General features: G+C 35.6%; 1 protein-coding gene across 3 annotated transcripts in view; it reads left to right on the top strand.

The window, feature by feature from the left end:
• The window catches only part of HtrA2 (HTRA2-related serine protease), a 71051-nt gene that overhangs the window by 45562 nt on the left and 12840 nt on the right, over positions 1 to 12649 (top strand). For all 3 annotated transcript variants that reach the window (XR_004757749.2, XR_004757748.2, XM_035356395.2), the window contains exon 6: positions 609 to 802. Coding sequence is in view for 1 of the 3 variants with exons in the window: in XM_035356395.2 (XP_035212286.2) it covers positions 609 to 780 (172 nt within the window). In the remaining 2 variants the exon portion in view is untranslated. The remainder of the gene's footprint in view (positions 1 to 608; positions 803 to 12649) is intronic.

The raw sequence follows: 12649 nt of genomic DNA, 5'->3' as shown, positions 1-12649 counted from the left end.
ATTATACTTTGATAAGTTAGGTGCAAAAATTTATGTACTCTTAAATACAATATTGCCAAAAGTATCAGTAATTGCTAGATCCATAAAGATCAGTTGGGAGGTTAATAAGGATTACGGTTATGTCAAATGTAAAATTAACAAACTCCAAAATGAATAACTTTTATCTTCTGATCTTCCCTTAAATATTATCAAAAGCATTGAAAAATTATATAAATAAATTCATTCACATATACATTAGTTTTGCACACGATGGTGTAAAATTGTGCTTTTAAATAATTGAAGTTTAGTGAACATTTAATTAAAAGGGCTTTTTGCTCTATGAGGGCCACATAAATATTAAATTTTGTATTTACATAACTCTCATATTCCGTCTTCTGAAACTTGTTATAGAAATTGTAGTGTTTTTAAAAAAGTACAGTATTTAAGGGAGAAAGAGGCCTGTAGCCAACATTTTTGGACAGCCTGTAGAATGTATTTTAAGAAGAAAAATGATGGTGTTAAACGTATCCTGTGAAAAATTTCAGTGTTTGTTGAATCATAATTTTTTAACCAGTCTATGTAAACTTTAATTTTCTCCCTTATGTGGGAAAAAAATTCATTTTTTTTAGATCTGGTGTCAGGCCTGGAGATGTAATAACAAATATAAATGGAAAAGAAATTTATTCTGCATCTGATATTTATAAGCTTCTTGGATCTGAAGATATTCTTAACATCCATATTGTGAGAAATAGGGAAGAATTTGATATTACTGTGAGACTTTTTGATCCTGTAACATCATGAATAGATTAGACACTGGCTTTAAGTAAGTAAAAGTATATTTTTACTATCCATATTATTCTTATTTATGACTCTTGCATACATATTTACTTTTAGGCTACCTAAGGGAAATTTTGTTGTAGCATTTGTTATTACTTAAATCAGTGGTTTCTAAACTTTTTCAAGTTGAAGCACCTTTTTTCAATTAAAATTGTACCTTGGCACCCTACCCTGGGTAAAAGTATGATTAATCATAAGCAAGAGATCAAAATTAATAAAACTCATGTGTCTTCATCATGTAGCTTTTTTTTATTGTTAACATTAAATTAATAACTTATGTGGTGGATGAGCCTGCAAATCACTATTCTTGCTCTAGACCTGCTTTTTATTACAGCGACCACCAAAAAACCAGCTTCACGTAAATACAACATTAAATATGGAATTAAAAACCACTGAGTCTTATCACTTAGAATATATTTGTCTTTTATTGAAATCCAAAATCCTGTCAATGCCATGCTAAATTTTGCTTTCAAACTATTTAACAAGATAACTCAATAAGATTCTCTTCTTCTGCAGAAGTAAATTCAGACAGGGCACTAGTATTAAATGGATTTTGAACCCATGCAAACTTATCGAAATTTTCATTTTGAAAGTATTTCTCGAACCAGATAATTTGCTGTGATAAGTGCCCTTTACACATGGTTTTTATAGCTTGAGAAAGATCAAGTTCATTTGATGTCAAAAATTGTTGCAATATTAAAAAAAATCTTTGCCTGCATCTTCATTCAATTTTCTTCTCCATAGTTTGAGTTCTTTATAAAAGCTGATAATTTTTCCCTGCAGAGAGACAATAAAGGAATTCAGCTTTTCAAAAATATCGCATAAATATGTCATTTGTATTAATAAACTATTTTTTGCATCTTTGTATCCTTCTTCATTAAGAAAAATTAAAATCTTTTTGCTGCAATTCAAAGGTATGTCTTAAAACAATACCACAACAGAACTATCATACTGCTGTAGTACAGCAAAGATGAGTTTTCGACTCTATATCAAGTTTTTTAATAAACCTTCCTTTCATTGGATGAGATTTTATAAAATTTACTAAATTCAACACACAGTCTAACGCCCGATTCAGTGCAGGACTAAGATGCTTTGATGCAAGCACTTCGAAATGAATAATGCAATTAGCCCCCAGTGCATTTGGTGATTTACTTTGAATAAGTACCCGTAATTCGCCATAGCAACCAGATATGAAGCGACTGCATTATTACAGACGCCAATGCACTTAAGCCAATTCAAATTATTTTCAGATATGAATGTTTCAGGAATCTCAAACAAGTCCTGAGCCTTTGCTCCTGCACTGGTATATTTAGAAAACAGAAGGTCTTTAATATTATTAGCGTTTATAAACTGTACATAGCATATCAAATGAGCATCCTTATTATTATCCATAGCCTCATCTACCTGCATTCCAGACTTCACTCCTTTAATTTTTTTCAGTTAATTGATCGCTGAGATCCTTTGCCGTAAGTTGTATTTTCACTGACTAATTTTGTTATTGAACCAAAGCAATGTGGTGAAATATTTGCATTCCGATGAGAATATTTGTATTTTAACATTTGCAAGCAGTATCCATTGTTTGTTGCGCTGTACCCGTGTGCATCGATTCTACTGTTAGTATAAAGACTTAAACTTTTGCTGAGAGATTCGTTTGGCACTTGTACTTTACTGCTTCCGCTTGTTCACGATCCTTATTGGGCATCTGCTTTTCATCATGTTTGTAATTTTGTGCTTTTACTTTAAATTTTAAATGAAGTTAATTTTATGGTTTACTGAAGTCTTCGGCTTTCCTTTTGATGAACTTTCTGACAAGTTTGGAATATTGTGGCATTAAACCATCACCACAATACTTTTAAAAGCAGCTTCCCAGCCGATTCACCAACTATGATATTTGCCGTATCTATAGCAGAGAGTAGAATAAGTTTTGTGATGGTATGAGGCATCTTTATTTTCGCCATTCTGTGAGTCATCTTGTAAGATGCTAGCAAAACATTGTTTGGTATTGATGCAGTCTTAAAGTATGTATTTTTTCTTGTTTCCATTTTTTTAACTTCATGGGGGAAAAATCACAAGGTTTGCCAGCCATGCTGTGGTGATTAGCTTCTAGCTAGGCGTCTTTATTTTTGCCATTCTGTTAGCCATCTTATAAGATGCTAGCAAAGCATTGTTTTGTATTGATGCAGTCTTAAAATATGTATTTTTCTTGTTTCCATTCTTTAACTTCATGGGGGGGGGAAATCACAAGGTTTGCCAACCATACTGTGGTGATTAGCTTCTAAATATGCATCAATTTACTTGGAAGTATGCACTCCACTGCCAACAACACAATACATATTGTGGTCTCTCCTCAGCATTCATTTCTGTTGACGTAAAGCCAAGCTCTAAATAACTGTCATTATATTTATGATAGTTTCATTTCTTCATGGTTGTGTCACTGGTTGAAGACATACTTTCTTTAACTGCGCTATTGCGTTTAATTACTGTTCAAAAATCAGTCCATCATCAAAGATACAAGAGCAAAAAATCACAAAACTATTTATCAAAGATAATAAACGGGAATTAACGTAATACTAACTATACTACATGAACTAATTTATATCACAGTTATTACAAAGCACTGAGTTTAATTTTACTGGACTTGGATTATAAACCAACTGACTGAATTGCATTGGCAACACTTGCTTATATGCTTTTTGCAAGATCTTCCAAAACAGCTTGACGTGTTTGTACTAGCAGTTGGCCTAAGCTGAGAACACTGGATATAGTAGAAAGTATATACGTCCACCATAGAATATAGTTTTATCATTTCGAGAGGTCATACTGTAAATAGTATGCTATGAAATACAAATGTTATTGAGCAAAGAGAACAAAATGAAAAAAATGTGTGGAACGATAAGTTATATTGCATCCAACTTTTTATTTAAAAATTTGCTAATATTATGTCAATCATTGGATGATCAATATGAAGATATCCCCCCCTTTTTGGCATTATTGGTGAAACTTCAAATTTCTGCCACCCCTGGCCTCACTCCACTCTCGATAAGAAAAAACAACATTCACTGAGCAGGAGAAAAAGAAAGCAGTTGTTATGGCATCAGTTTCATTTAGGACTTAAGTATATAATTTCAAAACTTTGCAATGCCCCTGTGAAGAGGCCATGACTCCCCAAGAGCACACGGTTCTTCAGCACATGGTTTGGGAACCACTGGTTTAAATCATTAGTGTTGAATTAAAAATATATTGCATACATTAACAAAGTAGCTAGATATTCTCACATTGCTGTCAGTTTAATTAGATGCTTAAAGCTTCCATTGTTTAAAGTATAGTTTTATACTCTTCATGAAACATCTTTAACTCTTTGAAGACCATAACGCCTCAAATGGCTGTACATTCAAACAACCACATTTGCCCAAAATGGCTGAAATTGTGACGTTCTTTTCTTCCCTTCCCCTAAGTTATCCAGTAGCAGGTGCAGGTTCCCCAAATGCATTTTATCAGTTTGTTGTGCCGAAAGCTTGTCTTAAAAGGATTTATTTGTGATTTTGTAGTTTCGTGTTAGGAAGTAGAAAGGATGTCATTCACCTTTAGTATGTTAATGGATGGGAAGGGGAGGAAACTGCTGTGAATCCTTGAAAGGCATTTCGGGTGCTTTGGTATTTTTAGCATATATGTTAGCGACATTTTTGGTTTTCAAAGAGGTAAAAGTAACTGGGATTTCGGCAAAGAAAATAGTGAATTTCAACCAAATGCACTATAATAACAAATACAGTCATACCCATTTGTCACCTCTAGGTACATAGTAAACTTGAGTAAGTAATTAAGTGAAGTGAACTGGTTTGGCAGAAGGGACTAAACAGACAAGTAAAGTATTGGGAGCTCGAATTTATGCTCGTTGTTGATGGGGAGTGGGCAGTAGTTGTACTGATGCAGCATAGTTTATAGCAACATGAGATGTATTTAACAGTAGAAACATTAGGCTTTCAGATTTGTGTATAACTTCAAGTGGAGTGAAAAGAAACATACCTATATAGTGACTTGAACATGTTGGCTTTTGTACCTACAAAACAGCATTAGTGAGAAGTGTTACTCTTCTGCTTTTATCTCAAGAAATCTACTGCAGAAAGTTATTGTTTGCTAGTGGAAGCATATGGAAAACATGCTGTGTTGGAAATAATGTGCAGAGAGTTGTTTCGACAATTCAAAAGCAATGATTTTGTGATAAGCGACAAAATGCATTCTGGTCAGCCAATAAAGTTTGATGAGGGATAATTAAAGGTATTACTGGCAAAAGATTCATCTGAGATGCTTAAACAGTTGTCTGAAACACTGAATATGGATATGTCAACTGTTATTGATCGTTTAAAAGGTATTGGGATCATTCAGAAATTGGGAAACTGGGTACCACATGAATTGATAGAAAAGACTGCAAAATGCTTAACCATTTGTGAAGTGTTGCATGAAAGACAAAAATGGAAGTCAATTTTGCATTGGAATCATGCTCACATCATGGCAAACCATCAACATCAATGTCAAAACAAGATATTCATGGCAAAAAAATTATGCTGTTCATTTGATGGGTTCAACTCGGTGTAGTGTAACATAAGCTGCTATAACAGGGTCAAACGGTGAATCCTGAAGGCTATGAAGCACAGTTACTCAACCTAAATCACCTACTTAAAGATAAACACTTGCAATATGATCAGAGACATGATAAAGTAATTTTGCTTCATGACAATGCCAAATTACATGTTGCAACATGAGGCGAAGGAAATATTTGATGGGATGTCTTACCTCATCTGACCCCCTTCTGATTGCCATTTGTTTTGGTCCATGCAGCATGGTCTTTCTGAACAACATTTCACATCTTTTAACATTCTCAAAAACTGTCTCCATGGGTGTATCATCTCAAAAGAACTAGAATTTGTTTATCAAGTAATCTATTTGTTGCCCAAAAAGTGGGAAAAAGATTGTAGATGCCAAAGAACACTACTTTGAGTAAATTATCTTTTGCCATTCTATTAAAATAAACATGTTTTCTGTTCAACCAAACAGCAAAAATTAATCTAAGTACCCAATATTTAAAATTTATTGTCAGCTACTAAAATTGCTACTTCATAAAAAGGAAGCAGTTAGCAAAATCATATTTATTAGCCCAAAGGGGTAATTTGCCCAGAAGGGCTATTAATTTTGCTTTGGCATTTTGCATTGATTCACTATAAACAGCGAATAACTTTTTAAATTGTTGCCACCAAATTTTAGAGCCATGCATTATATTTAAAGAAATTAAGTAATGGAATCCCAAATTTGGAATTTTTTATTATCTATTTGATATTTTGTAAAGCATTTACGAGTTTTTGACTAAGAAACTCAACGATTTCAAAGTGAGTAATGGCAACACTGTACGGGAGAAAAAACATTTTTATCTCCAGCGTGCGAGATTATGTGTCAGAAATTCTAAAGATATGCTCTTTAAATATTTTGTGATATTGCTGTTAATTGAATTTTATGGTTTAAGTGTAAAGAACATGGTATTTAAAAACGTTAAAAAAAGCCAAACCCACCCTTCGGGGGTAATATAAAATCTGAAAGTGGGCCTCTTGACCATCAGCCAAAAAATAAATAAATAAAAGAGTAAAAAATCTCCTCACAAAATCTAGGACTTCAGAATATAATAGCAAAAGGAAAAGATGTGCCATAAATGCAGTTTTTGTCAGGACTAATACTCCTCTATGTCACTTTCAAACATCTGCTGGCCAGAGAGTTGCACCATGACTAATAACAATGCATTTATTGAAGTTGTATTTATGTTGCTCAGGATCATATTTTTTGCCCTTGAGTGATTGTGGAGAGGAAAGGCCGGCACTGCACATTTTGCCACCCAGTACAATTTCTGTATATCCTAAATTCTGCTGCTTGGTAGCTCCCTAAAATTCTAAAAAAATTGCCACCACTAAATACTACTGCGTAGTGCCTAACCTAAATTCTAAGAATTCTGCTATCAATAGTTTTTGCTGCTTGGTGCTCCTCTAAACTCTAAGATTTTTGTTGCTTTTAAATTCTGACTCCCCAGTGCAGTTGCACTTGCTGTGGTGCCAGTCCTCAGGGGGTTAGCATTTTTCTATCTGACCTAAACAATAAATAAAGACATGTCTAGATGTCATCTTACTAAATATAAACTGATAATCTTAAAATCCAGAATCTGCAAAATTCCAATGATTCTGGATCTTGGAAATATTTTATTTTATACTGGGAGGAAGACCTGACTAAATTTGTAGATGGTTTGGGGTACACAGCATGCAAAATTCAGTACACACAGCTGCCACCACTGGTAGTTCTCAGTGGGTGAGAAATCTAGAGAATGCCCTGGCTGGGGTGAAAGTTGAACACAGCGTGTGTAGAAAATCAACACATCGCAGGTGACATGCTGTTGTGTATTTTCTTGTTGAAAGATGCTGTCAAAAATGTAATGGTGGCTGTCTATATTACTGGCTATGTGAGAAAAAAGTGACTGGTATGTCATACCAGCATCTCAGGTGCTGGGTCCATATGATGATGTTGAATGTGAGGTGGCAACGTTCATTCTCCTCTGCACACTACATGGTGCCATTGTGTCCAGTGTCGCCATTCATCACACTATTGTAGGCATGCCGGTTTTTTTTTTGGCAGCATCAAAGGAAGCCACAACAATGGTCATTGTGCTGACAGCTTATATTGCTGCAGATGCCGTGCTGTCCATGCAGATGCTTGTCATGCTGCACATGAGCCACTCTGAGAACAGGACTTATGATCCCACAAGCCAAGAAGACTGCATATCTGTCCTATAAGGCATTTGTGGGCTGAAGCTGCTGAGATTCTGCATGGCATTCCGTATGACCCTTCTGGGCTCATTGATTCCATATTTGCTTGACTGTCATGGGATCCCAACTAACATTAGCAGCGATATTGCATAATGATTAACCAGAATTCTATCGCGTTTGAATTCCAGCATGTTCTGGTCGGAGCTTCTTCATACATAAGGCATAACACAACCTCTAAAGTAAGCAACCAACATTTAAATGTGATTTCCAAATGAGAAACCTGCTTTGCAATCTTCCCATTTTATATACAACTGAGATGATGTTACTCCTACTTACTTTCTGCAAATGCATTAAAACATATAGTACCTTTCATGCAAATGTGAGGTAGCAATTTTAATGGCCAGAAATGTGCATTGTAATGGCCATAAAAGTGCATTATAATGGAATAATTAAATGATTAAATATCGGGGAATTTTAGGGTACAGAGCAAGCAGAATCAGTACCCAAACATCCTCCTCTGACAGAAATAGCAGTTGTTATACAGCTTGGTGTGGAGTTTAACAGGCATTAGATGGCTAAGGTATTGCAGACCATGCAGCTTCAATTCCCTATCAAAGCTCATCTATTGCTGTAGCTGGTAATTATTTTCATTGCAGTGTCTGAGCAATCATTGACCAGACATTTTTGTTTGATGACAGATCTGGAGTATACATTGGACAAGGAATCAAATACCTAGTGCATTGAGGAAATGTAGGACACCATAAGCAACATGTAGTCTCGACTGTCCTGTTGAAGGGTTGAAGGGTGGCGCAACTGAGGCCCAGAAGATGTTTCATAGCCATAGACAATAAAACCTGAGTAAGGTGACAGTGGCTGGTCAAAGTACTGGAAATGTAAACTAGACATGTATGAACCTAATGGTATCCCAAGCCATCATTCCAAGTGGCGGGCTGGCATGACAATGAGGTATGCAAGTTTCCAATGTTGATTTCTCTCTGTGTTTCCATACAGCTATCAAAACACCATAAGCAAAAGTGGGATTCATCAAAAAATGATATTGTACCACTGATGCATCAATGTATGTGCTGATTCCTGTGTTCTGACATCAAGAGAAGCTGAAGCAATGCCTTGCTGATAATCATTATTTGGCATTACGAGCATCATTGTGCCATATATACGAATACTTAGTGCTGTGCAAAACATGCAATTTCCTGACCCAGGGTCTATGATATGGTTATATGATCCCTAATAAGCTATTGTCTTAAGCACTAGTCACTAGTGAGTAGGGAAGTTTGAGAAGTTGCATGTTGTTCTGAGGTCTCTAGCTCTAATGTGATCTCCAGCCCACCTGGATTCATTGATTGCAAATTCACATAGCAGTTGTTAGATCTGAAACAAAACAATTGTGCAGTAAAATAATTCACTTTCTTGAGGATGCAATTCACCTCATGATCAAATTCGGAGATGTGTTGATAACAATTCCTTCTTCTTATGCAGCCTCCAGCACACACACACGAAAAGTTCTGTGGATCTTGCTTGACACATTATGCCAGCATCTGTGTCACTATATTTTAACATAAAAACCCAGTCTTTTTCTTTGTGTGTGTTAAAGAATTTTAAATCTTTGAATTTTAGGAACATTACTTTAAAATTTAGATATTGGATTCAAACAGAAAAAAATCAAATTTGATAAATGTGTTTTATAAATGTAAATTTTAAATAGTAACTTTTTAAAATTATTTATGCTGTTAGTTATATGTTATTGAGTTTGAATAAATAATTATTTGAAAATTTACATTTTTATCATTATATTTCGTTTATTAATAGAAGCATTGAATTAGAAGTTACAGTGTGCAGTATTTGAAAGATACCTCCAGTGTTCTTTAATAAAACTATGTGCATGCAACTATTTTTTAATTCTATTTTTCTTATTTGTTAAATGTTTTTTATGCAAATGCAGTACAAGTCCAAAATCTGGATGTTCAAAATCCAGATGATCTGGACCTCAGGACCACCAATAAGTATACTTTTTCCTTCTTAATTGTTTTCCCCTAACAAAGTCTAGGAATGAAGTACAGTACAAAGTCCGAGATCCGGACTCCTCGGGACTTCGGCGATTCCGAAGTTGGGATTTTTACGGATATTAGATCATCAGTTTAAAACATATGAGATGGCATGGAGAAATTATAAAGTTAAAAATATGAAATCATGCTTTACAAAATAATGAAACATTTACGATCTCTAAAGCTGTCCACATATAATGGAAATACCCCCAATAAGTGTACAAGAAGTTTGGTGTTTGAATTCTAAATTAAGTGTACAAGACTCAGTTCTGTATAATGGCAATAGCAAATTGATGGGATTCCGAAATTAAGACTTGCCACCTCCCCACTTTTCTAAGAGCAGGCGTAGCAGATATCCTTCAATCTCTGCCTGAAACCAGAGCTATACATTGAAGCTTTGTCGAGCATGTTGGAGCTGCAGTTTGGCAAGAAGTGTTTAAAAGACTAGCAGGATTCAGCTGAAATCTCTCCAACAGAAGCCCATTGAAACGCTCTAGGAACTTGCCATAAATGTTGAAAAGTCATCTTATCTTGCCTTTTCAAGCTGGTCAACTAGAAACAAAGGAAGTCCTGTCCATTGTCCATGCAGTATACTTTATTAATTGCCTCAGCAATTCTGATGCATGAAGCCTTTTCAATGGTGGATGTCAGGATCTAAAAGGCACTTTAGCGCGCAATGAAATTCGAGGCAGCCCAGCAAGTAATTCACAGCTACCCTGTCAGAGCTGCTCAATTCTAAAAACCAGTCGATCAAGTAACTTCCTATCTAGATGATCTAACCAAGCAGTTCAATGCCTTAAAGCAGAATATAAATGGCAACAAACTGATCATAAAGTGCTGGAACTGCAGTAGTGCAGGCAATGTATGAAGGAACTGCAGAACACCGCAAGAAATGGGAGCTAAGACTGCTCCCAGCAGGAAGGAGGAAAACTAATTAGTGGCTTTCTCATAGGCTGAAGTTTGTCAGATACTGAGAAGCCCTATTTCAAAGCATTTCAGATTTCTGCATTGAGTGTTGGTGGGAATGGACTGTTATTTAATGGGACATAGTAAATAGGAGTTCCTTGCAATATGGCTACAGGAGCTGATGTTACCAAGATCCAAAAAGATCTGGCTCATTGACTGGAAGGTAAACTTATTTGGTTATTGCCCTACATTACCCTCCAAACTGTATCCTGTGATAAAATGAACATTAATGAAAAGTTAAAAGTTCAGAAGTGCTGCCTACCAATACACAGCATATGTGGCAGATACTATATACCCTTGCATACTTATATTAGACTTTCGAATGGAAATACAGTTTTTCCTGAGACTCCAAACATAATGATCTATATTCTGCCTCTGAGGACATAACCCTGTTTGAATTAAAGATAAAGAAGTGAAATCCATCTGCCAAATGATAGCTCAAAACGGTATCATGGTACCAACAAGAACAGAATTTTTAATATGGGGATTCATACCTGAAAACCAAAATTTCCAGTGCAGTATAATGGAATATTTTAAGAATTGTAACAGCCCAAAAGGAACACCAGTAGTCTCTGCACTTGTCAACTTTCCGAAGATTGTCATCCTCCTAAGAGTTTGCCAATGAAAGAGAAAAGGCAAAAGTTATTAGGAAAGGTGATATTTTCGTTGCATGTCCTCCACTGACTTGCATTAAACGAACCAACAGTCCTCCACTGGTCGTGTCTTCAAAGAGCCTAACATCAGAATTACTGCAAAATGCTCAACTAAATGATAGAGATAGGTGTGCTACAGAATGATTCATTCCAGAATTTCAAGATTTTTTCTCCTGCACAACTTCTGATGTAGGTCAAACCAGTTTAGCACAACATAAAGTTGATACATCAGATCATCCACCAATCAAATAACATCCAAATGTCTACCAACTGCTAAACATAAAGAGGTAGGAAGACTTCTAAAGTACAAGCGACATTATTGAGCCTTCAGATAGTCCTTGGTCCTCTTCTTTCATCCTTGTTAGAAAGAAAGATGGTTCAACTAGATTTTGCATTGACTATTGCCAGTTGAATGACATCATGAAGAAAGACAGCTGCCCAGAATTGACGACATTCTGGGTACTGTTTCTGGAAGCAAGTAGTTTTTGATGCTTGATTTAAGGAGTAGATTTTCGCAAGTGGATATGCACCCTGATGCCCAAGAAAAGACAGCATTTACTGCCAAACAAGGTCTTTTGGTAGTTCAAGACGATGCTGTTTGCATTATACCAGCACACCAGTAACATTTGAACACCTCATGAAGACTATGCTGAGCAGTCTTTCGTGTGAAGCTTATCTGGTATACATGGGTGACATCATCAACGTAGGGAAAAATCTTTCAAGAACATTAGTAAAATATTAGGAAAATGCATCAGAAATTGAAGGAAGCTAATCTAAAATTATGTTCTGCCAAATGAAATTTGTTCAGATGTGAACTGAGTTACCTCGGACATGTCATCTCTGCTAGAAGTATTGGCAGTTACCCTGAAAATGTCCATTAGTTGAGAAGTTTCCTGGCACTTTGCACTTGATATAAGACATATGACAAGGACATTATTGCATCACTATACCTATTCACAGACTGACAGCAAATACACTTGTGGAGGAATGTGAGAATGCATTTAACAAATAGAAGGATGCTTAACATCTGCAAAAATCCTCACATATCCTCAGTTTGACAAACCATTTATTCTTGGTACAGATGGGAACAATGAGAGTGTCAGTGCTGTTTTGTCCCAAGAAATAAATGGTGAATAACATGTTGTAGCATACTGAAAAAAGTGTATCTAAACTGAAGAGGAATTACTGTGTCACCAGAAAAGAGTTCCTTGCCATAGTTAAAGCCACAGAACATTTCCACCATTACCTCTACAGCAGAAAATTCCTGCTCCAGACATATCATGTATGGTCCACCTGGTTCTTAAATTTCAAGAATCATGAAAACCAAATAGCCAGATAGATACAGAGACTCCAG

This window comes from Stegodyphus dumicola, chromosome X2 (assembly GCF_044657685.1).
Source record: "Stegodyphus dumicola isolate Sdum_Otavi_A_Nest chromosome X2, ASM4465768v1".
Classification (NCBI taxonomy): domain Eukaryota; kingdom Metazoa; phylum Arthropoda; class Arachnida; order Araneae; family Eresidae; genus Stegodyphus; species Stegodyphus dumicola.
Note: the sequence above shows the minus strand (reverse complement) of the source record. Positions and strands in the feature narration are given on the sequence as shown.